The sequence below is a fragment of the Ciconia boyciana genome, chromosome 5, assembly GCF_034638445.1.
Source record: "Ciconia boyciana chromosome 5, ASM3463844v1, whole genome shotgun sequence".
NCBI classification, from domain to species: Eukaryota; Metazoa; Chordata; class Aves; order Ciconiiformes; family Ciconiidae; genus Ciconia; species Ciconia boyciana.
The window spans coordinates 6,830,549-6,858,404 of NC_132938.1; the positions used below are offsets into that span (position 1 = coordinate 6,830,549).

Genomic DNA, 27,856 nt, shown 5'->3' on the forward strand with positions numbered 1-27,856 from the left:
ATGCTGCAGGGAGGGGTCCCCAAGTATCTCTGCTTCCGACACATCATACCAGCAGCATATTTTAACCTCTGCAAAAGCTGAAATGAACTAAACCCACTGGTTTTCTACCCTGCAAGCATTTGGTGCACAGAGTTTCACCCCAGGAGCAGATGATGTTTATTATATGTATTTTTTACAGGACAGCTATAAGGAAACATCTTTGAAACTTCCCATGGGCAAAGGTTTATTCTTTCAAAAACAAAGTTTTTCCCTCTGCCTGCAGCTGCTTTTGAAATCCCAGGTCCGTTTCCCAGGCTTGAGGCATCCTGACCTTAACGTCCGTACCTGCTTCACCTCTCCCACCTCTCGGCCACCACAGGAGATGGCCTCCCATGACCAAGCAGCCGGGGCCGGGTCTGGGCAGCAAAAGACAGGCTGCAACAGCCCAATCCTCCTCTCCCAGGGGAAGGTGAGCGGCCTCAGGGATAACCCTGCCCGGTCCAGTCCGCTCCTCCTCCCTCCATCCCCACGCTCAGGCCATCCCCAGAGTGTCCAACCCTTGCTGAAACCACGCGGGACGGCACTATCTCGCCTCGATAGACTTCAGCCACTGGATTATCCCAACTGCAGTACTACCCATTCAAAGGATGGGGATTTACCCCTTGGCTCTCTGCCCACCAGTGAATAACCGTAACAGGCAGCAAAGAATTTGCTCCACTCCTGAATTCCCCAATTTGGCTTCGTTGTTCCTTTGTAAATTATAAAAAAAACCCAAAACCCCAACCTCAACATCACCTGCATGCAATGAAAACAGGAGAGTACAGCAACAGTCAAGGATGCTACATGTCCTGTTGAAACATAGGTTTGGGCAGTTTAGCAATGGAAACAATGAAAAAATTGTAGTAATTCCTATAATCATCAATAGGGTGTTTTAAGACAGTAAACCTCAGAAAGATTTTAGCAGCAGATTTCACAAATGCAAGAGATGGTGGAAAAAAAAAAAATCACCTCCTGTTTCATAAACTATTTTCCCAGAGCATGTATAAGAGAGAAACAGAAGCACTAATAAAAAGATGCTTTTATGTCTGAGAAAATAAGCCCGGTCCCTGATATCTGCCACCTCTGGTTTTCTTTCCTACCTCGTCACTGTGATGAGAACACAATGACGAGACCAGCCAAGGGTCAGGGACACCGCGCTGCGGCAGGTGGGGGGAAAAGGGATGCTTCCATCATGAAGACTAATGAGAAAATATTTCTGAGCATCTCTGCTAATAGCACAGTGCCTGGATCCATGGAGGGAGAGATACGGGTAACAGCATCACCCACCGCCATGTCACCCCTGCCGCAAAGTCCTGGCAAATGAGCGCCCCTAATTTATTCCTCATTTCCTTCCGAGGATGGACCAGCCTTCTCCCATCTCCCGCTGTCACCCTCCTCCCCACAGCAAGGAACATCCATACCTAGCAGGGAAAATAATGGGATTTTATATATAACCCCAAACCCTCACATGAGTGGTTAATACATGATGTCACCTTAAATGACAAAAGAAGACACCACAAAAAATTGAGCAAAGACAAAAGGCCTTTGAATAGGACAGGGAGGGTTTTGCAGATCCATGGGTTTAAGTACAAAGTGTTACCTGTGTTGTGCCCACCCTCACGAATCATCAGGCAAGGAATTGTAAAAGAGGTAAAAAATTACACATTGCAATAATCCGCTGTTATTATTATTTTATATTATTTTATATTCTCTATATATTCTATATATAGAATATATTCTATATTATAAAAAAAGGCTACAGTTATTCTTTCAATAAACAGTGCATGCACATCTTGAAAGCAAAAAATATTCAAGGGACAGAGAGCAGAGCAGAAATACAGGTATTTCAGGCATTGCAGTAAATAGTCTTCACATTTTTGTAAAACTTCTGTAAATGGATTAAAAAAAAAATTGTCAGTCTTTCCAGAATATCTCAGTTGCTGATGTAATATTGGCAGTGCCCAATTTTTCTTTATTCTTTTAACCGGCCCAGTCATTTTTATGTGGAGGGCTTGTGTTTTTATAATACAAACAAATAAATATAAATTGGGTGCAGCTGAAAACATTCAACTGAAAACAAGCTAGTGACACAAGATTGGAAGTTATATCTGATTTTAAAGCTCCTAAATATATAAAAGTGAACTTTGCAGCATCATAAACACAGCTGAGTTGGGCACGCTAACGGAGAAAGGATGAGTAACAGCTCTACTAAATTATTAAACTTGAATTCCGTGCAAAGGGAAAGGAGAGACATATATCCATGGGTGCTGTTTAAATTCCGTCTGATTTTTCCTTGGCCAGAACGGCTCCATGCACAGTAGCAGCTTATTAAATATCTCCTCCTGGCAGGAAAACCAGATTCACAGCAGGACTTCTAGACATCCAGACCAGACTTGTTAAATGGGAATTTCTAAATGTCTTTTTCTGCCACTGAATAAAACCAGATACTTCTCAGAAGCTGCAAAAAAAAAAATCCCAATTTTTACTTGCTTCGCCTGAGTCCTGTTGGTGCCGAGACACAGCCATATACACGGATGCTTGAGCAGGGGCACGGGCAAGTCTCTTCGCCGTCTTTCAGAAGCACCCAACGCACAAAAGCTCTCCTGCAGCCGCAGCCCACACCAGCTCGCCTGCTACTCTGCTATTTCATATAGCAAACGATGTGCAGGAACCTTAAATATAGAAATATCATCTCATACATATTGACAGTTATTTATATTGAAATTTGTCTAACTAAATATTATTATATATAATTATAACATATATATTAGTTAAATATATATAATAAATTCAATATATAACATATTATATAACATATTATAACATATATTATATATTACATTTAAATATATAACCATATTATAGATATTATTTTTATATATTAAGTGTTATGTATAATATCTAGATAGCTATATATGTGTTATTATCTATATATTGACAGTTGTATAGATTGGCAGATACCAACAGAAAAGAAACAGGGGAACAAAACTACCTTCAGGCAGCATAAGTACTTCTTGTCCATATTTCCCTGGACTTCATCGCATTTAATTCAATAAACCAGAAATGGTAATATATTAAATTTCTGGTTTATATAAACCAGAAATGGTTTCTTTAATATGATTAAAATGTTTATTTAATATTATTTCTAGTTATTAAATTAAATATCATTTGCTGAAATAACAAATATTTGTGTATATCAATATTGCGTGCACTCAGGGCAAGATCTGCAGCTTCTGTGGTATTATATACAAATATTCCTTATTCCAGCATTTATTTAACTGGAACACATATGAGACCAAGTTAAAAATAAATCTGTACAAGCTATGTATTTTGCTTCTCTACCACCTCGCTATGGGAAAGATTACTTTGAGTTTATACAGCAGTGGTTCTTGCACATGAACCAAAACTCTCCCAGTGCTTTAAATATTTGCAACAGGACAGGAGGTTTAATATTCCTCCCCTAGCCATTCATTCTTTCCACTAAAAGGCTAAGTGAGAAGTTGAACTTAAGATATAGAAGCGTATGAAGGGGGACTGCATCGCGCTTTTAAGCAAGGGAATATCATTATTACTATTTGCACTTTCTGATCTAGTTAATACATTAAAATCAGATGTGAAACACTCAAAAAAACCCCAATGATGGCATCAGCACAGAATTTTTGCTCTGTCAGGTACAATGTATCTATGTGCTGTTGCAATGGGGATCTCACACAACTAACTTACTTAGTTCGTTTATCATAAAAACCCAAAAAACCCTAAGATGAGTCACTCACGGAAAGCAGCTGGCAGTCAATATGAAAAGGAAACCTGCTCAAACAGCAAAGCCCTCTCCATCCTCTCTGAAAAGCTCCTTGCAGGGGTCAGGAGCCCTCAGGCAGCCAGGCTGACACAGGAGCCCATGACCTCATCTCCTTGGCTTTTTTTGGGTCAGGCAATGAGTAAGGGCTGAGTTTTTTCTTTCCCAAACTGGACTGAGCCTCTGCATCACGCAGCAGAAAACCCGATCCTGCAGAAATTGTGGCTGTCTGCAGGTGAAGTTTTGCAACGTTGAGTTTTTCAAAGGCTTGAGCTTTGCCGGGAAACACCAAAAAATGCCTGATTTCCCCATGTAGAGCATGAGGAGCAATGGATGCCTCCAAAGCAAAGCGATGAGCCCACAAGCTGGTGCCAACCACCAGCACCCTGCCTGCTGCGGTCAGCCCCACGTCCCACCCCATACCTTCCTCCACCCTGCAAGCATGATGAAGCAAGCTTTACCCAGCCCCAGGTGCAAGCCACCTTGTGTTTTTTCTGCTCTTCTCTGCTCATGGTTAAAACATCCAGACACGAGGCTGGGCACCAAAATATGGGGTGCAATCAACCTCCTTCCCCAGGAAAACCACCCTCCTCATGAGGCTGGGCAGGGAGGCGGGCTGTGGCTTAGGAGACATCTCTGTCCCCAGAGCTACGTGTGTGATCTCGCCCACCACATTTCCTGTTGCTCCCTCCCAGCACGGAGAGCCGGGGCTGCAGGCTGTGCAGGCAGCATGAAATGCAGCTCGAAACCTAGGTGTCGGGCAGCTGTGTCCGGGTACAGGGAGGGCATCCTCTGAGGAGATGGGTGAGCACTGCTCTTCCACATTGCAGCGTGGTCCACAGCAGAAACCACAGCCAAGTCCCACCATATCTGACCTCTCTTCAGGTACCACCACGGGAGGAGGTGCTGGGCTGCTGGGGGCCCTGCAGCCGGCTCGCAGGCAGGGTCACAGGCAGGGTCACAGGCAGAACTGCTGCCATTCCTTAGCAAAGCTCAAGGTGCAATTGTTGTCCAGCATAAGCATAAGGTAAACTCACTGGTTGATGTCTCAGGGAGAGGTGCTGGGCTGTGCTGACACCCAGCTACAGGGCTTCAAAACATTATGCCTCAACATCAGCACAGAATGCAAAATTCAAGCAAGCTGGGATATTTCATATCAGTCTCTTAAAAAAAAATTGAGACAAAATATTCCTGGGGGCTGGGATTGTATATTCCTGCCCTGAGCAACAAGCTGCAAATGGCACTGCTGTTATTAAAATATGTCTCAAGTCATCTCGATGCAGGAGGAAACAAGACAGAGCTGCAGTGGAACAGCCATTACTGAAATATATGCCTTTCCTCAGGCCGTTTCAATTTGACTCACCCATCACTACTGTAGCCAGAATAATTTTGATATAATTTAGAAACGTGGGTCACATCGCAATGCGCAGAGCCCAAGCTGCCATCCCCAAGGAGATGCCAGGGGAAGGCAGCTGCCACCATGCAAATTCCCCTGGTCCCCAAACCTGGGTCCCTCCTCACCGCCCCAAAGCTGAGACACAAACTGAGCTAGTTGGCCAGGGTCAAACATCTTTCCTGGCCATTCTCTCTCTTCCAAGAGGCATCCAGGGTGCCCTAGACTGTAAAACAGAGAAAGCAAAAACTCACCTGCCTTCTCTGCCCTCTCCCAGCACCAAAGGTGTCTTGCTCAAGGTCCCAGGTGACCACAGAATTTCTCCAATGCTCCCTGCTGGAGGGATGAAGGGGTGTGATGCAGCAAAGATGGCCATAGCATCCTCAGTGGTGTCATCGATGGGTGGGCATGCTATGGAGGAGCTGGTGATACAGCCCTTTCTCCCTTCCCTGTGCTGCTCATGGCTGCAAAGCGAGCAAGGGAGAGTCCCAAAGGGCTGTGGAAAGAGTCCTGTACCACCACGAGCAGACAGGGACATGGACACAGGGCCTGCAGGGCTGGGTGCTGCTGCCTTGAAGGGCTGGAGCCACATGAAGCTCAAACCATCTCCAACCCATCATCTTCCAGCTCACACAACCAGAGACACAGGTTGGAAAGCCACAGGCAGTTCATGTGTATGTATCTCCTGTATGCTGAATGTATACACACCCAGAAAACAGTTTCTTTCTCTATGCAATAGTAACCACATGAAAGAGTTGGACCCTGCCCTTTGTCTCACTATCTGCAGGGCAGAGGACAGAGATGTTGGGAGAGCTATGGAGAACTGCAGGATCCGTTCTTGGGATAAATGTCCTTGTGCAGGGCCAAGAGCTAAGGAAGATTTAAGTGTTCTGCATTAAAGAATGAGATAATTGGAAAATTAATAGTTTCAGAGGAAATGGATGTGGAGTTTTGTAGCAAATGGCTTCCTTAAAATGACACATGGTAATGAGATCTCATAGTTAAGAACATGAAAATGACTGGTTTGGTTCAGAGCAAAGGTCTGTCCAGACGACTATTCTGTCTCCAACACTAGCTACAAGCAGATGGCTAAGAAATATAAAGACAAGACAATCATATATGACATTTTCCCTCAATATTCAGACTACTTTTAACTAAAAAGATTTCCTGAGCCTGTTGCTATCCATTGAGTAACCCACAATGGGCCTCTCTTCCAAGCATTCGTCCAGGCTCTGCATCCTCAGTGTCCTTTCGCAGGGACATCCGTGGATGAAGGATGACTTCATTTGCTTTCAGCCTCACCAACATCAGCTTCATCTGCTGCCCCTTACTTTCTGTATTGGAAAAGGCAGTGAATGATCAATCCCTCTCCACTCCCTCCCAACCACTCACGATTCTGGACACCTTTAATATATTTCCACTTAAATCGTGTTTTCAGGCTAAAGGGTCCTAGCCTGCCTACACGAAACCCATCTCAGACTTCTGAACCTCCATTTTGCCCTTCTCTGAACCTTTTCTGGTCCTACTACTTCTTTTTTGAGTCCCCTCTTTGAGATGGGGGGGTGAGACCAAGACACAGCATTCAAGGATTTATACAATGCATTGGACCACGCATTGACCAGGGATTGGACCATTGGACCATATGATGACATAGCTGTGTTCTCTGTTTTATACCCAATTTCTTTCCTATCTGCTAACATCTGATTTGCTTTTCCTGCTGGGCACTGAGTTGATGTTTCCATGGTAGTACCTGTCTTCACCCAAGTTTTCACCCCTGAATGGCAATATTTGGCTCTTTATTATATAGCAAAGCCAGGACTGGTTTTCCTTGCATGCATCACTTCACATTCACCTACTCCAAATTTCACCTGCCCCTGTATTGCCCAGTCTCTGAAAGATCCTTCTGCAGTTCTGTGTTTACAATACATAAATGCAAGTAAATTAATGTGCATAAAAATAAAGTTTGCAGGGTATGTTTTAAACATGAATTGTTATATGGCTACTGAGTCCAACACTCACAAACAGGGTGGGAGCGGTACCTCTAGGAGAGCAGATATGGAAAGAGGAATCACACACTTCTCTTCACAGTAATGGTGGGGATCAGGCTGTTAAAAGTGAAACTCTTAACACCAAATTTTGTTTGTTTTGTTGATGATGGGAGAGCATTAAATCAGCTGCTGCTTTTTGATGCAGTCATCTCTCCTCTGCCTCTTTTGAACAAGGTACCATGGCTTAAGGTTGCATCTTACAGGTCTAACTCTACAGCAAGGGTTGGTTTTTTTCCCAAGTAAATGCAAAGTCAAGAAGAAATAACAAGTTGTACAAGTCAGCCAACGCTATCAATAGGACCACAAAATGGATGAAGCAAGTAATCTCAAGCAAGCCACGGGTTTTCATACCACCAGCACTGTCAGCAGGAGGGGTGGATAATCAGAAATGAGAACACTTCCTCCATTCCAGTAGCTGTAACCAACTACAGAAATTAAAGTTCCCTCTCAAAGATGTTAAAAGTAAAGATGCACAGCAATAGCCTGCTCTGGGAAAGTCCTCCTGCGCCACACAGATAGGCCCAGAAACTCCCTGGGGTATCTCCACCAGGCTTTCCTGCCCAAGGTCTTCAGGGAAGAAGGTCTATGCGCAGCAAGGAAGGAGACCAGACACGACAAAACTCTGAAATGATGGAGACAGAAGTCAGCTCCTAGGGTATGAGACCCTGGAAGGGGGCTGAACTAGGAGGACAACTGCCAAACAGTGCCTCAAACCCAAAAGAAATTTGATTGTGGGAATTCGAAGTGAGATAACGAGCCCACTTGACCAATTAAAGATGGCTAGAACTGCTCTTCAGGCAAAAAAACCAAAATACACTGGAGCTATACAGATGATTTTCCTTTTCCTAAGGAAAGCCCATATTCAGTGCTAGAACATACAAAGTCTTTCTGTAGTTCTGGACTGAATCTCTGTGGTATTTAGGAGATTGGAGCTGCAAAAAACCCAACCTGTCTACTGCCAACTCCAGCTGTGGCACTGGCGGAATAAATTGTCACCAGTCCCCAAAAGATGCCATCACGGATTGCTGATTTACCAAATGTCTGCACAAACCAGCTATGCAGCATCAAGAGAGAAGGTGCAAGAAGCCCGTGGAAGGAAAACCCTCAACACATTCAGGTTTTCTTGTATTAAACACTCTGCTGAGGTGTCGACAAGCATGGAGATTATGGAGATTTTTTGACCCAGCGATCAGGTTAAATATCCATACCATGCAGAGATGAGCGCACAGGAGTGTTTGTGCTTTGCATACTGTATTTATAAGGTATGTGATGTTTACACTAAGAGTACCCAGAAGAGACTGCAGTATTTAGCCACTGAATTGGAAACATAAAGCTACGGTGGAAAAATGGTGTGTGAGTATCTGGTGCGTGACAGTTGTACTTGACACTCTCAAAACCCCTTCAATGCTGCAGCTTTGCAAAGAAAAGGGGGCAGCAAGTTGCTCATAAACCACAGCTTCATTTCACACCGGAAAAGTTGTATGCTATAGTCTCAACATATTTTTTTCCTCTGTTTGAAAGAAAAGTTTGCAATTTGCAACTAAATTTTGAAATCTTCCTTAAAAGTTTCCATTCCTCCTTATGAAAGAGATCCTTCAAAGGTTAATGACAGGAAGAATCAGCAATGCTCAAGCAAACACAATCCGGTGTCACTCCCTGAGTTACCACTGATCACTTGCAGGGATCAAGCAGCACCTGCTCATCAGCAGCAACGCTGCATCATTGCTTAGCAATGGTCCTTCTGGAGGCCTACGAGGAGATGCCATGGGCAACAAAAACAACAGACCCGATAGAGCACGGTCATTTTGGTGCCCCTTTTGTGGCTCTCAACCATCACAGCGTAACTCCCATGCCCTCAGATGTGCTCCTGCTGCCAGTCACACAATACCGTGAGACATCCGTGCGATGTCTTAGTATTACTAAGAAGTTGAAGAGTTTCTTACCACTATGCAAAAGTCACTGATCCTTCCACAAAATGACTAAGAGATCAATCATATCCGAAACTCAGCACCTCATCCAGCTCTGATGCCCCAAGCTCCCTCTCATGTCCCATGTCTTCTCTGTTAAATGGATGGAAGCAAGCACAGGGAAAATTAATCCTAAACTCACCTCCTCCCAAGCCCCAGTCCAAAAATGCGGATCCTTGTCAGTCTGTCTCTTCCCTGTCTGGTTTTGTCTCTTCTCTCCTTGCTCCTGTCTCCTCCTGTTTAATTGTTTGACAGGAATTAAATACAGACCTAGGCTTGCCTTAGTATATAAAGATAAACCTCAGTCATAAGCAACTTAGGTTTGAGTTCACCAGCAATCAGAGCCCTGCAACCTTGGCTACGAGTAAAAGGAAACTTATTGGTAGGTTTAGGAGAAAAAAGAAATTACCTTCTGCTAACCAACCTGTCCGGTCTCCTGACATCTCTTATACAATGCTCTGCAGAAGTAACTGCTTGTCTGAATGTTTTCTTCCTTAGTCATATCATCACTGTGGCACTGCAATAGAAGTTACTAATAAAACATGCTATTAATGCCAGTGTTTCACTGATTTGACTTAGGTCCTCAGTCTAACAATGACAAGTCTACTGCAAAATATCATCTAGAGGACAAACTGCCAAACCAGAGCATGCTACACTCAAAGGGATTTCTTGATTAATCTCATTAACCACCTACCCCTCCCAGTTGTGGAGTAGGTCGCCAATGTAAAACATACATATACCGATCTAAATTATTTATACAAGTGTTGACTTTAAATTAGGGCTTTTCCTGGAGGTCCTGTTTATGCCTGGAGCTTTTCGTAATCAAATCATTGCCATTGCAACTGTTTCAGTTGTTGCAAAATAGAAACAGCTTTGTGCTAAGAAATACCTAAATGTAGAACCCAGAAAAAGATGATCCCTGCCCCAGCTACTTGATTATTTAGGAGACCTGAGATGGGGGCACAGGAAAGGGGTGGGTTTGTCTGATCACACGCAGACATCTCCATCACAGCTACACTTCCCTGGTGCCCTCTCTGGCCAACGAAGGGTGTCCATGCTGAAGAGAGATGCAGGACAGTCCCACTTACAGCTATAGCTCTCCACTGACAGTAAGCTTTGGTCTTGCTTTAAAAGGATATATTCATTAGCGGTCTATTGCAGGCAGCAGAAAGGAATAGCTCCCCCTGAAGCCATCTCCTGTGACTCCCCAACGTCATCGTCCCTGTCCAGTGCAAGGGACAAGCACCAGAAGAGACAGGGCCTGGTGGTATCTTTCATGTAGTGGTGAGTCACAAAGTGCTTCAGCAAATAAAAGTACGAAGAGGAAAAGGAGACCTCTGAACAGTGACGCAGAGCCTGGCGTCTGAATGTGACACAGGAAACAGTGGCTTCGCATGGAAACCAGTTCAGTCTGTGAGCCACGAGGACCAAGATCAAGGACACCTCTACATCCAGGAGGGGAACCTCTGGGCTCCCGTTTGGTACCCGGGACTGATTCATAATAAAATTTACCATTATTCAGAGACAAGAGAGAAGTAAGATGTCCCTACTAAGAAAGTCAATGACCCTTCACGGATGATCCTTTAATTGTATACGTTCTCCCAGCACATCCATCACCACATCTCTGAGGACATGCACTACGTGTTGTAGGTAAGCATCCAAGCTCTATGGCAGAGCGAGAACCTAGTCCTGACAAACATTCGGTCCCCTCATCCTCGTTTGCCAGCACGTTCACTTCCATTCAAGCCATGCTGAACAACAGGAACCAGGAATTTTCCTACTTTGGTCTCAGGGGGGTTGCACTTTTGAAAATGCTTTTGAAAGTTCATTTTCTGACACTCAGTTGTGATGGTGATGGAAGTGGGGTGGGGAACTCACACAACAATCGCAATGGATGGCAGGAACCAGCTCACTTTAGCATCTCAGGAAACATGGGACTCAACTTTCGTCATCTACAAGACAGGACCATAGTTTCAGTTCTTTGCCTATGATCCTCCATCAGCCTGTGAAGACAGGCGCTTACCAAGAGCAGCTCATCCCATTAAAAAGGGAGGATGAATTCTACTGAGGATAAGGAGAATAAACTGCCCACTGAAACCAGGAGCCTATGCAAGTAGCATCACGTGATGTCTCATCTGGAGACAGCTGGAGAGCCTTGGAAGAACCTCAAGCCTGATGTTCACATTTGCTTGGTGGGATTTTGAGATCCAGATCCTTGTAACATTGTCCAATTAACAAAACCTATTTTCTCTTCATTTTGCCAAAACCTGCTCTATTTCTGGTAGGCATCACAAGTATCACAGCCTCATGAACATATGAATTTCATACATCTCAGCAGGCCTAACAGCAGCTTTCCTCACTCACCAACATGCTTCGACGCCCAGTGAAATAAACCCAGCTCCTAAACCATTTTCCATAACTCATCTCTAAGTAGCAGCCACAGTAGCAATGGCATCACAGTCAGCAGCACCTGGCTTCTGACATGCCCAGGAAAAGGGGGCTTTCTTTGCAAAGGAGTAAGAGAAAAACACCTTGCACAGAAAAAGAATCAACAGGAAAGCCAGGAAGTGCTAACCAAAGAAATAAAAAAATATAGCAGCCCAGCACCTCGCACTCTGGTGAAACTGTTTTATTGTATGTGCAAAGCTCCAGGAAGCATCACCCATACCCACGTGCAAGTGGTCATCTGGTGGCAGCAGCAAAGGCCCTCTCCGTTGAAGCTTGCAAGAGGCTTTCTGGCAGGGTGGAAACCCCTGTGGTTAGAGAACAAAACCACAAGATGTTTAAAAAAAAAAATGCATACCCATGGGGCATGGGGCTTTCTCGGTGGGTTTCAGGTCACAGACCACCTGCTTTGCACAAAGCAGCTTTTGCAGAGCAATTGCAAAGAATAATTGCTTAGAGAACCATCAAACACCTGAAGAACTCAGCTGCGTGTCAGCAACACGTGCTTGGAGATAAGAAAAATACGCATGGATATATGTCATGAAACACCCGTCTTGCTTGCTGGGTAATAAAATACGGTGTGCTCTGCCATCCGTACGAGACCCCTTGAGTGTGCGCAAGTGAAGGCAGCAGAATCCCTGCCAAGAAACGCGACCTGGGGCCTGGAGCCAAAGCACGGGGCTTGTCCGTGACTTCTGCAGAGCTGGAGCTGCTCTGTCCCCCAGGCGGCTGGGAGACAGCAGGCTGAGTGTCTGACCCTACCTCAGGCACGAGCATCAGTCTGAATCTCTAGGGAAGTCATCGAGGCAAAATCCTTGAGGCACCTTTAAGAACTGATAACAATCAAGGAACCCAAATTCTGGATTAGAAATGAATGTCTTCAGAAATCTTTTGTTTTTCCCATTCATTTTGCTGCAGATGCCGAACACCGTCTCTTTACCCAAGAGGGTCCTGATGACATCACATCCTCTCCAAAGCACAACGCAGCCTCCTAAGTCAAGTGAGAAAGATCACCTCTGCTCTGCTGCGCCGTCCCCAAGGACAGCCACCCCTAGGAGAAGATGGCCGGGTCTCCTGCACTGCTCCTTCTGCTCGCTCTGGGGCTCTGTGAGTATGGACACAGGGTTGTGCATCACCTTCACCGGGAAGGGCAAGTGAACCCCTTCCACTGAATCCTGGTCGAAGAATTGGCTCTGGAGGGGACAGGGAAGGGGGAACAAAAGGGGATGTAGCAGCCAGTGTTTTTAGGGAGTCGCTTCAGATAAGCTGGGAAGGGGCACCATCCCCAAGAAGGCAGCTGAAAGGTCATCCTTTGCATTTGACCTCGCACCCCACGGACAGGGAACAAGGTTTGCCCGGAGGGGACGTGGCTCTTCCCAAGTGGTTCCCACAAGGATTTCTCTCCCGCAGGCTGCCCTGGGATCTATGGCCAGAGGTACAAGATGACGGCCAGGTTTCGTGACAGCAGACTCACGCACCCCCAGGTGGGACAGCGGCTGGAGCTGGAGTGTGTTACCCCCAAGGAGGACAGTGGCGTATTCTGGGTCCGCCTGGACAAGGGTGGGACCCTTCACTTCATCGTCTTCATTTCCAGCCTGGCACGGGCCACCTTCGAGGGAAACCACAAGACATCCACACATTTCGAGGCAAAGAAAGTCGGGAGCTCCTACCAGCTGGTAGTGAAGTCGTTCACACCGCAGGACGAGGGGAACTATTTCTGCCTCATGAACAGCAACCAAGCACTATACTTCAGCCCTCGCCAGCCTGCCTTCTTCCCAGGTCAGCAACACTTCCACCCAACCTTGCTTAGCTCTGCCAAAATGTCCCGCACCCCCTGCCCATGCCTTTTTTAATCGGTCGTCTCTCCCATAAACCCCATTTCCCTGCTTGCTTGCCCAAGGCATCTTGTGACCAACGCACCCGTCCTCCTGCCAGAGCCTCCCTGCTTGCCATTTCTTCTCATGCTATCACCCCTGCCCAAAGGCAAACATGAACGGGCAGACCCAGCATCACCTCCCATCCATCCCATTCGTGGCTCTGAAAGGATGAGACTAAAGCAAAGTCCACCACCACCCCCTCCTTCCTCACCTCACATAGGTCCCAAAAGTCCTACCGAGCTCCAGGTACTCAGGCTTTCTGAGGGTGGTGGCAGAAAGCAAGAAATAAGGAGCCTGCAGCTCCTTATTGGGTCTTGGGAGACCCTCCTTGGGGGAGTCATTATCCAAAATGGGCTCCATGAAGTCCCCCCGGACCCGAGTCCTACACTGGCCACAGGAGCAGCCGTGCCCTGGCAGAGGTGGGAGAGCAGAAGGGCAGGAAAGAGCTGGTTTATTTATTTTATTTCCCTTTCATCCATTTCATCCATTTTCACTTATAGTCACCACCACGGCAGCAGCACCCACCACACCAACACCCACCACCCAGCATGGCATCACCAAAAAGGACCCCTGCTTGAAGACCCCGGATCCAGGTAGCCCAGCTGCAGGGAGGGGGAGGGGAAGAGCTGGGCTCTGGTCCACTGACACCGAGGGGGATCCTGCAGGCATTTTGGGATGCGAGGGGGAGGGAAAATCCTTAGAGCTTTAACATCAGAGTTGCATACCTGGGTATGTGCAGCTGGGAGGGTTAAACCCCAACGTTTCATCCCACTTAGGAAAGGCTAAGGATGACTTAAAAAGCACAAGCATATCTCCTGGCTGGGCACACTGGGAAGAGGTGGAGGGAGGGCAGACCCTTGGGGGCTGGTGCTGGTTTTTGCCAGGGGACACGAGAAAACTCTTGGCTACCTGTCCTCCCATCAAGTCCCCAGGAAAACACCCACAGCAGCAGCACTAACAAACGCTCACCACTGGGGATGACACCCATGCTGCGTTTGTGGACATCCCTGGTGCCCACCTCTGCCTTTGGGGGCCAGGGGAAGCCCTCTGCCTCACCGCCAGCCTCGCTGAACGCCAGGCAGGGTCCCTGGCTCCACCACAGCTGGCCATAACACCAGCCGTGAGCACCTGGTGGACCTTTCCTCTTCTCTATTCCTGCAGAGACCAGCAAGGAGAAAGAGCTCAATTTCTTCTGTGACATCTTAATCTGGGTTCCCTTGGCAGGCACCTGCCTCCTGCTCCTCGCCGCCCTGGCAGTCACCGTCATCCTGTGTCAACGTAAGGCTTACCTGCAACCCCCTGTAGATATTCCTCTAGCCCAAAACAGCAGCCCTGTCCTTCAGGGGAATGGATCTTCTAGCTATCCCCTTTACACAGACATCAGATAACCAGGACGTAGTCAGCCCAAGAGAAGGACCACTGTTAAAAAAAAAAAAACAAAAAAACAAACAACAGGATCCGTATTCTCCTCCTCAGTAGCCTTAGTCTGAGAAATAATTAGCAATTTCTACACTACAAGGAAGAAAAACAGATTAGAAATAGAAAAAACTTACTCTATCAAACAGTATCGCCTCTATCGTCCTTAAATTGGTGTATCAGGGGGTGAAACTACCAGAACCTGAAACACCTCGACAGAATAGGATAAACATGCTCCACACAGGGCTTGCAAGTTCAAATGCCAAGACACCCATTAGCAGCTTGAGCTGTCTTTACCTCGTGGTTTTTTACCTTGTTTTTACCTCGTGCTAAAATCAATGGCTCAACATTGTATTTCACTGAATGTGTAACGACATAGATGCTAAAACAGGGAAGAGTATCGTTCAACTTGGTTGCGTGCTGCGTGGCATCACTGCCACTCATCTGTTGTAGAAATTAATTGCTGCCAATGAATTTTCATCAACGGGCCAAAGTCGCTGGAGATAGCGAAAAAATAATTCACCGTCAGTGTTCCCAGGCTGACCCTGCTACTCTTACTCACATCAAAATTCATTTCATGAAAATGCTTAAGTGGACTGCCAGGGAAACGGGAGCTGCAGCACCACTCGCTTGCACGGCTTTCCTCAAAAATAAGCTTGCTTTATCTGTTGTTAGACTTAAAGATAGCAAGCCGCTAGGGAATGCCAGCCCTTCCTTGCTGCAGCGTTTCTTTACTGAGCTGTGGCTTGGTATCTTTGAACTAAAACGCTTTCTTTTTTTATTTTAGAAACGAGACGACGAAGATGCAGATGTAAAAGGTTAGTAAGTGACAGGTGGTTTTGCTCTTTGTGACATTTTTCTCTTCAACTTGGCAGCATCTCACCCTCAAGCAATAAAGCAGGCAGGTGCCAAAAAGCGACCTAAACATTCTTCATCCGATACATGGTGGATGGGAGGGGACTGCGTAAGGAATTAAGGGCAAAAAAAGAGAGACAAGATTCTCTCCTCCTCTGTTTTTTTCATATTAAGTAATTCAAATCACTGAGCACCGACACTGCAGTAGGTACTACATAGAAAGAGAGGAGGTGTTTGGGGCAGCCTAAAAACTTGGTGCATCACGCGATGCTCATAACTAACATCACATTTGTGTGCTCCCAATGCACTACGCCAACTTGTGCCCGGGGCTGACCGTATTTCATCCCTTCCCTTCCTTCCCCAAACCGTTCTCTTGATTTCATCACGGGACCTTCAGGTTGTGCCCGTGGATCAGATGCAAGGTATTGCATCCCAAATCCCCCTCTGCACAATTTTGGACCAACATCACCATGGCTTTATGCCTCGCTTTCCCCAAACGGGCACTAAGAGTAGCAGAGAGGCTGATGCGGCCCTAGATGACTTTCCTGAGAAACAGCAATGCAGATATCTATAGCCTTAGGATTAACCCATTTTCTAGGGCAGACAGGAATCCTTTTTTTATGCTTTCCCTCCTGCCTCCCCAACCCACCCATCATCCTGAGGCACCAGGAAAACACTGTCAGAATAAAGGATTGCAATTTGCCCGCTTGGAAGAAGAAATCCTTTTGCCTGCAACTAACACGCATTTTGCTTCTGCAAATCGACCTCCCTGCCACGGTTTCTTCTCCTCGCCTGCTCTGCAGAAACCCGCTCCTGCAGTTCGCAAGCCTTGTGCCGAGAGTGCACCCTAGGGCTTGCAGCAAGAGAGCACTCCAGCACTGAAATCCCGCTGCTGCTCTGGCCAGGCCAGCACTGGGCTAGCATTTGGAAAAGCCGGGTTGCAAGAAAGCTGGGAACAGTATGTTCACACCCCTGGAGCCTTATTCTTTGCAAATCAAGCATCTTTTAAATCGGATCAATTCATATTCCTTGTTATACATCCATGGGTTTCATAGTAAAAAAGTTGATAGTTTTTCCCTTGCCCAAATTAACACAATTACTCAGAAAGAACCTCCTTCCCCCTACATTAACAGAAAATGGATCTCTACAATGGTTTTGTGTTTTAAAGGCAGAACGCATCAGAAACCATTGCCTGAATAATAACAGCGTTTAAGGCAAGAGGCACTCAGTGGCAATGCCTTCTGCCCTTTGGGTGCAATCTTTCTATGTACGGATCCGAATACAGCTGCACCCACAGACCTGCATTTTCTTTTACCTCTCTGAAAAAGGGAACAGCCTGTCATTTTGATGGTGGATAGTTATTATACCCAGCACGCTTCTGATCCTCGCCTGGCTTTCCAAGGCTAAGTGATAACCAAGAGCTCTTCTTCCAGCCTTGTTTAGGACAATGCTCGCATTCTTCTCTTATCTCAATTCCTGTTGCCAACCCTGGGCAAAGATGCAGCATGTTCTTCTCCCTAACGGGAAGAACATGCTGCAGAGCTCTTCAGTTTTGCACTGATGGAGCTGTTGGGTTACAAGGGCCTCAGGAACTCCTCTCATCAAGGACAGCTTTCCTTCAGCAGCGCTAACATGACAGAGTCCTGGTTTAAGCAGCTGTAGCATATGTAAGCTTTTCTTTAGAGAGGAAATTCCTGCTGCTCTGAGCTGTTCCCACTTACTGCAATGAAGCTCTCTGGAAGTTAATAGTGCAATTCACTCAGTTCAAGAGCCCCTCAGGATCTGGCCTGGGATTCTTGCTGGCAGCTGAAAGATTCCTCTTCAGTGGCAACAGCTGCCAAATCTCCAACTCATTACATCAGCATCAAACTATCAGTTGCTGGAGCCCACTAATTTCTATCATTTTGGGAGCACGCTGGTTGTCTAGAAAGCCTCTTGTTAAACTCCTCTGCAGGAAACCTGCTTGCAACAAGAAAAAGTCCTTGTGAAGTGGGAACAGCTTCCCCAGCTCCAAAAGAGCCCTGAGCTCTTCTTTCTTCATTCATTTCTGAATGTGGAGGAAGGCTTGATGAGAGGACAGGAGTGTGCGGAAGTCAGAGGTAAATTTAAAAAGCCCTTTTTTGTTTGTTTTTTTTTTAATTAGTGTAACAATTGATTAGCAGTATATCTTAAAATATACTTAAGATGTACTTCTACTAGCTGTCACTAGTTGAAATGTTGGCAGATCCTTCACTAGCACAAAGAGGATTTAGGAACACTCTGCAGCCTGCTCTCAGAGGTCCCTGGCTGCAGACCAAGGCTAAACCACCTGATCAGCAGCCATACATTAATTGCCTTCTTGTTCCTTTCACATCAAAGTAAATCAAACCCTTTTTCTCTCTCTAGACCTGTCAATGGGAAGCCCCATGTGAAACCTAGCACGCCAAGACAACACGTATAAGCATCTGCACCTTTTGGCTTCTGGATCGTCTTCTGCGAGCTGTCACGGCAGAAGCCCATCACCTCTGTTATCTATAGTGCTACGACTTCTCGTGCACTCTGCCCTGACAAGTTTGAAAAGACAAGATGGAGCGGAGACACACGGACAGCAAGCAGGCACTTTTTCTCTGAACTGCACGCTAAAGCACAGCTCCTTCCAAAACCTGAGGTTTTTCAGATTCATTCCCAAGGCCAAACGCCACCTCTATTCCCAGTGACAGAGCTCTGTGGTTCAGGCAGAAGAAACAGGTCAAGCCTGATGCTGACATGTAGCAGTGATAAGCCGATGAGAAATAAGGATATTAGCCGGATCTTTCCTCAAGAGTCTGTACCAATTCTTTCTAAAATGCAGCTAAAAGTTGAACTTGCTACAAGATTACTTAGAAATAAAAGCCCTCACTTAACACGCCCTCTTTCCATGGTGCCACATATCTCCTAGGAGTTCTACTGTTTCATCTAGTGTAACACAAGGCTGCACTGAGAAGGTAAATATTGATTCAAGGGCCTTACTTTCTAAGTTTTTCCAACCCTGGGGGCTAAGGTTTACTGTTTCCCTCTTGCTAGCCTTGTTCTGCTGCCAGCCCCACTTCCACCGATTTAAGCCGGAGTTTTGCCTGAGCAAGGAAGGTGGGATTTTCTTTCTTTCTGGAAGAAGTGGTTGAGTGCTAAAGAAAAAAAGTCTTTCTCACTTGCTTTGGTTAAGCAGGACTTTTAACATACCAACTGGGGACATGTTGATTGACTACAGCGAGTTTTGTTTTTTCAGCTCTGTATTTGATGTAAATATTTCCTTACTATACTTGCAAATCAGGAACTGAGGAAAAAAATAAACCAATGTTTCTAGTTACACTCACTACTGTTTCTTTCTTTCTTCAGTTCCTAGCCTCAGAAAGGCTAAAATCCTTTGTGAAGATAATAAATGAGGGTTTGAGGAAGTCTTGGGTAAGGGAAAAGGCAGTGATTTACATGCCAGCCCAAGCTTTCAGATGCCAGAGTTCAGCTTCCAGCTTACTACTGCCTAAAATGATCTAAACTTGTTTTCCCAGGGACCTGCAAGATGGGCCCGCTAACACTCCCCCATGCCAGGGGGGTCTATGGAGCTGGATGAGATAAAGACTCTGGAGGGACTCGGATATTCTTGCCAAGGGGCTGATAAAAACCTGGGGGGGGGAAGAATGAAAGAAACCCTTTGCTAGTCTCCTCCTCTGCAAACAGGCTGGGAAGGAGAGAAACTCAGAGAGAAACAAAGTTCTTCCAAACTTAGTTCTTTGTAGTCCTTCATTAAAAAAATACTTAGGGACTGAATAAGTGTATCCAAACAATAGCAGGCAAATACGGAATGGCACAACTATATATATATCTACACACCCCCCCATATATATAAAAGAAAGAGACAGAAAAGTCTTAACACTGAAATCCCTATGAATTCAAAGACATTAAGAGCCACTAATCTATTCAGGGTGGCCTTGTTCAAGCCCCAGGTGCTAAGGTGGGGAGAAGCAAGGCTCTCACCACACCTGCAGTGCCAGGCTCTGCCCCAGCACAGAGTCAGCCTCATCACCAACGCCCAGCTGCATTTTTACAACAACATGAAGCAGATCGACTCACCAGCCTGTTTCTAGGCAGACTAGGTCCAACCTTTAGCCCTCTTTTAATACATTATGGTTACCTAAACCAGTCCAATCTCATCCTCCTACAGTCAGCTCTAACCATGCAGGTGAAAAGCTCATACCTTTTCTCCCTCTCCTAGGAGCGTCAATTCTATTATCAGCTCGTCCTGGAGTCTCTTGTTGACTTAGTGTCAGCTAAAAGTTTTAACTTACAAAGCCTTAATTCCTAAAGCGTTTTTGCAAAACAGCTTACAAGAGGTAGGAACATCACTACCTGACTGCTAGCATCCTCTACAGCTGGTTCCTCCTTGTTCCCAATCATTTTATCCTGCGTTTTCACATTATACTGGAGCTTTGGTCTACATCATGCCACCTTCCTGTAACCCAGGCTCTCAGGCAATGCTCCTCCTGACCCAGCACTATCCCCCAAACCTAAATCCTCTTCCAGCAACTTAGATTGTCTCCCCACTGCCACAGTGACCTTCCCCTCCCACTCCGGCTCTTTACAATCGTTTTGTAGAAAGAAGGGGAAGTGATCTCACTGCCTGCATCCCTTGCTGTTTCCCCATAAAAGGCCACATATTATGCATGGGAAGCATTTCCTTCAAAATGCATTTTCTCTAGCATGACAGTTGGATGTGGCACATGACACACACCAAGATTCAATGTATACTGCTAAACAGGGAACAGAAAACCTAGCAGAAGCATTTTTCTGTGTTTTACTCCCTGAAAGCTATGCTATTCTTTCAAATGAAATGCTTATTTCACCATCTGCAGGTTAAATATTTATTGCTGGTTCCATTGCTATGAGAGCTTACAGAGGTCAATCCCGTAGTGGAAAACAGCGTATGGGTATTTAAAAATCAAAAAGCATTTCAAGAAGATGAACACATGTACAACACATTCCTCACTACAGAAGCCGCATGGAATCCTCATGCGGGATGAACAGAGCAAAATAATACCCTAAGCAATGTAAAATGCATATATTTGGGCATTACTAACTACTGACAGTACTAAGAGCAATGCTCCACTGTGCAGTGCTGCACTAAGACCCTGGTCCTGCAGCGAGACCAACACAGCCAAAGCCCTCCTGACACCGCAGATGAATGTAGAGAAGAACTGGAAGCAGTACGCGTTTAGGGTTTGGGTTTGTTGTTGGTTTTTTTGGTTGGGGTGGGGTTTGGGTTTTTTTTGGTAGTCTTCATTTGCACAGGAAATCAACATCTAGAAAAAAAATTACAACACTGACAGCTGTAATTACCCTCCTGAAGACAGCACAAAATCCACTGCACAATGCGGGCTGCTGACTTTTGACCTGCAGTCCGGAATCACAGAACGTCGCTGATCTCTTTTAACCCCAATGCCAAACTCAGGAGACTTTGGGATGCCTCCTGTCTCCCTCTACGCATTCTTCATGCTGAACCTCCAACCTGCGCTCTGCAGGCCACGGTTCACGTTGCGCCCCAGGTACGCCCTGCTCAGCACGATCCTCAGCACCCAGCGTGCATCCAGCTATCACAAACCCCGATAAATACTGACCACCACACAACTGCCTGCTGCAACTAGGATCTACCGCCTCAGGCTCTGCATGCACAGCCAGGTGCCTTGAAAGAAACCAAAACCAAAATCTCACCTGTCAAGATAGCTGGACCCTTCATTCATAAACTCACGAATCTATGAATCAGCAGTTTCAGCACTGCAAAGAAAGGACTTTCATTGCAATAGTACTGCCTCTAGAACACATTCCCTCTTCACAGGATATGTTTCACATACAAAGCAAGCCCAGTTAACAGACACATTACAAATTCTCCTGCCTGCCAACTTCTGGGGAACACAGTGACCAAGGATGAGGAAAAGGCTGAGGTACTTAATGCCTTCTTTGCCTCAGCCTTTAAGAGTGGGGCCAATTGTTCTCTGGGTACCCAGCCCCCCAAGTTGGAAGATAGGGACGGGGACCAGAATGGAGCCCCCATAAGCCAGGGGGAAATGATTAGTGACCTGCTGCACCACTTAGACACTCACAAGTCTATGGGGCCTGATGAGATCCACCCGAGAGTACTGAAGGAACTGGCAGAGGTGCTCACCAAGCCCCTTTCCATCATTTACCAGCAGTCCTGGCTAACTGGGGAGGTCCCAGTTGACTGGAGATTAGCAAATGTGACGCCCATCTTCAAGAAGGGCCAGAAGGAGGACCCGGGGAACTACAGGCCTGTCAGCCTGACCTCGGTACCGGGGAAGCTGATGGAGCAGATCATCCTGAGTGCCATCACACGGCATGTAGAGGATAACCAAGGGATCAAGCCCAGCCAGCATGGGTTTAGGAAAGGCAGGTCCTGCTTGACCAACCTGATCTCCTTCTACGACAAGGTGACCTGCTTAGTGGATGAGGGAAAGGCTGTGGATGTTGTCTATCCAGACTTCAGTAAAGCCTTTGACACGGTTTCCCACAGCATTCTCCTGGAGAAACTGGCTGCTCATGGCTTGGACAGGCGTACTCTTCGCTGGGTAAAGAACTGGCTGGATGGCCGGGCCCAAAGAGTGGTGGTGAATGGAGTTTACTCCAGTTGGCGGCTGGTCACAAGTGGTGTTCCCCAGGGCTCTGTGTTGGGGCCAGTCCTGTTTAATATCCTTATCAATGATCTGGACGAGGGGATGGAGTGCACCCTCAGTAAGTTTGCAGATGACACCAAGCTGGGCAGGAGTGTTGATCTGGTTGAGGGTAGGAAGGCTCTACAGAGGGATCTGGACAGGCTGGATTGATGGGCCGAGGTCACCTGTATGAGGTTCAACAAGGCTCAGTGCCAGGTCCTGCACTTGGGCCACAGCAACCCCATGCAATGCTACAGGCTTGGGGAAGAGTGGCTGGAAAGCTGCCCAGCACAGAAGGACCTGGGAGTGTTGGCTGACAGCCACCTGAATATGAGCCAGCAGTGAGCCCAGGTGGCCAAGAAAGCCAACAGCATCCTGGCTTGTATCAGAAATAGTGTGGCCAGCAGGAGTAGGGAAGTGATTTTCCCCCTGTACTCAGCCCTGGTGAGGCCGCACCTTGAATACTGTGTTCAGTTTTGGGCCCCTCACTACAAGAGAGACATTGAGGTGCTGGAGCGTGTCCAGAGAAGGGCAACGAAGCTGGTGAAGGGTCTGGAGAACAAGTCTGATGGGGAGCGGCTGAGGGAACTGGGGTTGTTTAGCCTGGAGAACAGGAGGCTGAGGGGAAACCTTATTGCTCTCTACAACTACAGCTGTGAAAGGAGGTTGTAGAGAGGTGGGGGTTGGTCTCTTCTCCCAGGTAACAAGTGATAGGACAAGAGGAAATGGCCTCAAGTTGCACCAGGGGAGGTTTAGGCTGGATAGTTAGGAAATTTTACTTCACTGAAAGGGTTGTCAAGCATTGGAACAGGCTGCCCAGGGAAGGGGGTCAAGTCGCCATCCCTGGAAGTATTTAAAAGATGTTTGATGAGGTGCTTAGGGACATGGTATAGTGGTGGTCTTGGTAGTGTTACGTTTACGGTTGGACTCGATGATCATAAAGGTCTTTTCCAATCTATACAATTCTGTGATTCTGGACAATGTCATCATGGCTGTAAGCTATGAGGGCGTGATGTTTTACTGGGTACAATCAAGCTATTCAAAATACATGACTGTTCATGGAACTCTATTAGCAGCTTTCAGCTTCTCACTTGCTAACTGTCAGCCAGGCATCACCTTCAATGCTTTGTCTTCGTTCGTGTCTTTGCAACTCTTTAAAACACAGATCGTGGTGGTGGTCTCTGATGTTGGTTCTTAGAGCTGTAGATGACCACAGGGATGTATCACCCAAACTGCACATTAAGCTTGGCTGCAAACTGCATAGAAAGTATCAGTAGAAATATCATCCTTCTGTCCCACTGAAACAGATACCAGGAGTTACCATAAACCTATTCAGGAATTAATTTTAAAAGCATACTCAGCTCTCCACCTGCACGCCTTCTGCGAGATACTACATGTTCATGGGCTGCTGTCCGTCCCAAGATACCCAAGGGTAAAAGTTGTTTCTCTGTCTCTTCTTGCATGGCCTTTTCTATTTGTGAACCACTGCAAGTTAAATATGTTTTAGAAATACACTGGACTGAACTGCTGCGATTCAGCATTTGCTACACAACCAGCAAAACCACCTCTGCGAAGGTCAGAAGGCTGAGGGAACCAGAAGAGTCAGCTTGGGGCATGCACTTGCCCTTCTTTAGTCACTGCCCCGAGTCTCATGTTGAATACCCCCGAGATGAGGAACTCCTCACGGGCAGACACATCCATGAGAAGTTTGCTTCAAACCACCAGACTGACTTCACCAAGGAGCCCTCCAGCAGAGGCGGTGACACAGCACAGCTCTCCAAAGCAACACTGAGTTTCCTTCACCAGCTCTGCCTTCCACACAGCCCCAGGATCGATTCCTCTTCCAGTTCAGGTCAGCTGTAGCCAGCACTGCATCTCAGATTTAAACCCACAGCTCAAGAAGGCCTCTGAAGTTTTCCATTTATTACTTGTAGAGCTGAGGAACAATATTCTTTATAATCACCTTAAGACCTGAATTTTCTTCACAAGACAAGCATTTACCTTTGCACCCCTACTGATAAGCTACTGAGAAAAGGCAAAAACCAAACCACACCTTTTCCACCAAAACCTTAATAACCAGATGCAAATATCAGTGCAGCAGTGAGCAGGGAAGGAGCCGAGAGCAACTCCAGCCCTGCTGCAGAGGTCAGTGACTAACACAGCATCAAGCAAGAAGGCATGGAGGTGCCTCCAGCAAATCAAACAAGCTCACAGCAAACTGGCCGAGTTTGTGGTTGAGTGGCAATGTCTGGGCAAGAAGCCTGGACTGCTGCTTGCACCGATGAAAAGGGAAGGACTGGCTGAGCTGGAGCCTAGAGAAGCAGCTCAAGGGTGCTTGCTTCTCCATGCAGGAAGCTGTTGTTGGGCAGGCCCTACACATCTGACAGCTTTTTGCTAACAGCGTGTGGAGGACGTTCTAGGTTACATGGTGAGGCGACTGCACTGGCTGCAGAGGCAAAGGCTGCGAGCCGTTATGGGTTAATACAAGGCAAACAAGGGTCTGAGATCATAGACTCATAGAACAGTTTGGCTTGGAAGGGACCTTTACAGGTCATCTAGTCCAACCCCCCTGCAAGAGCAGGGACATCTTCAGCTAGGTCAGGTTGCTCAGAGCCCCATCCAGCCTGACCTTGAACGTTTGCAGGGATGGGGCATCTACCACCTCTCTGGGCAACCTGTGCCAGTGCCTCATCACCCTCATCAGAAAAACTTTCTTCCTTCTATCTAGTCTGAAACTACCCTCTTTCAGTTTAAAACCATTACCCCTTGTCCTAGCGCAACAGGCCCTGCTAAAAGGTTTGTCCCCATCTTTCTTATAAGCCCCCTTTAAGTATTGAAAGGCTGCAATAAGGTCTCCCTGGAGCTTTCTCTTCTCCAGGCCGAACCCCAACTTCCTCAGCCTGAAAGTCATTCTATATCTGAAAAAGAGAAGCGGAAATAATACATTTATTCAGAGGTTGAGGGTTACCTAATTGTGGAGTTGCTCAAAACTGATAGCGGAGTAACTCAAAACTCTCAGCAGCTCATGGGCTAAAAGCAAACAACCTTGGACTTCACGCTTAATGGTGGAAAGACTAAGAGCTGACTTACAATTGAAGCATAACCTCAATTAATAAAGAGAAAAGGGCACAAGATGGTCACTGAAAGCCCTGTGAAGCTGAGGCAGGCATCAGATGCCCCCACAACACAGAGCATCCAGAATTTGTTGCCTGTTAGACACCTGCTTCTCCCCCATCCCATGCTTCACTTACTCTGAAATCTTTTCTGAGTCATAAGGGATTTTGAAGAGTTAAATAAGCTCCCGATAAATAACACAGCCAAGATGACCCCAGAAGACCCAGTATCTGCACTGGTCAGTTAAAAGACACTTTGTCTGTCCAAGCCTGTATTTCACAGATGACCTGTCACACTGAAGGCACCGAAGCTCAACCCAGACTCCTCAGACCAATGCTGTGGTGCGTGTTGTGCCCGTACTTGCAAGCCACCCCACAGAAACCATAGCCTTGCCGCTGCTTCTGCAGCATTCAAGACAGAAAAGCAGAATAAGGTAAGGAAAGAATTACAGAAATCTCTGGAAGAACAGCAAAGAGACAGTGAAATACGACCTTCCTGTAACTAGGTTTCTTCCTTCTGATGCATCTGAAACCAAATCTATTTGACATGCAGGGTCAGCATGACCTGTTCATCACTGGATTCCCATCCTGAGCTGTGCTGAATAAATTGAATACATACCGTTTTCGTTGTGGGAGACCTATTACATCTGCTTGTGCTCCATGTTCTTGGAAACCTCTTATGTAATTCCTGGAAAATACTGGAATTTACTCTCAGTTCTGAGGGGGGAAAAACCTGTCAGACAAAATTGCTGTGTTGGTACAGTTAGTTCCTCCCCCCACATACAAACGTCTCATGGATGATGCTTAAGACTTGAACTGAGACACTATTTGCAGCTTCCCCATGCCTTTGTTTCTTTAGCCAAATGCAAGGAAAACCCACAGCGATAACTTGACACTTAGTAAGAAGGAAAAACCAACAGCAGTGTCACCAAGTCTGAAAAGAAATACGAGGCAGAGGAAATGCAGGAGAAAAGGGTATATCCATCTCAAGGCTGAATTCAGGAAAGCTTTGCTCACTCCAGTACAGGTCACAGCACCCACAGCTTCAGCACAGAGTCTTTGTTCAGGTCTGCACTCAAACTGTGCTCTCTGGCTACACTCAAAATAACCCTCTAGAATGTGAAAAATTCTTAGCTCTAAAGTGAAATAGGAACTGGGCCACACTACCAGGGCTTTTGCATTTGAATACACAGATACAGCTGTCCTGTAAATCTACAAGTCCGTGTGATCTGGAAACACCAGTTCCTGCATAGAGGCCCAGCAAGATTCAGTAAGAGCTTATAGTAAGCTGTAAACAACTCCAATTTCCATATTCCCCTACAGGACTCCTAACTTATTGCAAACATGAAGTCATAAAAGAATATTAAGTCACTCTTCTCACACATAGATACCATTTTTGTCAAACACTCTTCCTTTATATGTATGTAAGAGCTTGAATTAAATTCAGAATAGTAATGTAACACTACATCACAGCTCTACTCACAGTAGATCATTGCTGCCACTCTCTCATTTTTTTTTCCTCGTTCTCAAAGCACCTTTCCCTACACTGCAGTCTCCTATTCACAAAACAAAAAGTGCAAGAGTTGGGATGGATTCAGGAGCACGAGTTTTTTTTCCCCCAGACACAAATCAACCTCTGCAGCAATAAGCACAGAAATGAAAACAGTACCTTGCAGTAGGCAAACAAACCTTGCAAGGAAAAATCTAACCCAAACTTACTGTGTTAAACCTGGCAAGTCGGCTCTGAATAGTCATCAATAACTTCAACCTCAAATTTTAGCAGCAGCCATCCTGTAAAATGTTAAGAAGAAAGAATGAAAGCAATAGGATGGAGACAGGTCTGACTTAACAGGGATCAGAAGCTCTAACTCATTACTTGTAACACACGGCTTTCACTGCAGCTTCTACACACGTTAATTAACCTCACTTACAGAGATAAGACTGAAATCAATACAGTATTTCAGTAGGGAAACACCGATTTTTAGCAGGGAAGATTGGTTGTTCAGCCATGTCTACTTGCAACACGTAGTGCTGAAGTCACTGCAAGAAAAGACGACTTCATTCAAAAATACTTCACAGAGCAGCCGATCATCGAGAGCATTATGGGAGGTGAAGACATGAGCTTTGTGTTAATGACAGTCATAGTGCTACAAAAATGATCAATACCTTTGGAGATCAAAATGGCTATGTACTATTTTCATTTCCTACTATCTGGTTTTGAGGTTTGATTATGTTTTATACCACAAGTCAG

At 46.1% G+C, this 27,856-nt stretch overlaps 1 protein-coding gene and 1 long non-coding RNA gene across 9 annotated transcripts; one reads left to right on the forward strand and one right to left on the reverse strand.

The window, feature by feature from the left end:
- Positions 1 to 1,697: 1,697 nt before the first annotated feature.
- Positions 1,698 to 27,804, reverse strand: LOC140652029 (uncharacterized). 8 transcript variants are annotated; one of them, XR_012042639.1, is made up of 7 exons: positions 27,537 to 27,804; positions 27,325 to 27,396; positions 26,225 to 26,293; positions 13,146 to 14,963; positions 9,647 to 9,739; positions 9,365 to 9,458; positions 1,698 to 2,690 (listed from the first exon to the last, which is right to left on the reverse strand). It is a non-coding gene; the product is annotated as an uncharacterized lncRNA (long non-coding RNA). The 8 variants fall into 8 exon arrangements; XR_012042633.1 differs by having other exon boundaries at positions 9,365 to 14,699; positions 14,834 to 14,963; XR_012042637.1 differs by having other exon boundaries at positions 9,365 to 13,954; positions 14,563 to 14,963.
- On the forward strand, positions 12,703 to 18,336 carry CD8A (CD8 subunit alpha). Its single transcript, XM_072862292.1, has 6 exons — positions 12,703 to 12,774; positions 13,078 to 13,446; positions 14,045 to 14,137; positions 14,706 to 14,822; positions 15,748 to 15,778; positions 18,201 to 18,336. The coding sequence occupies exons 1-6, from the start codon at positions 12,729 to 12,731 to the stop codon at positions 18,253 to 18,255; spliced, it is 711 nt and encodes a 236-aa protein (XP_072718393.1). The 5' UTR covers positions 12,703 to 12,728; the 3' UTR covers positions 18,256 to 18,336.
- Positions 27,805 to 27,856: the final 52 nt, after the last annotated feature.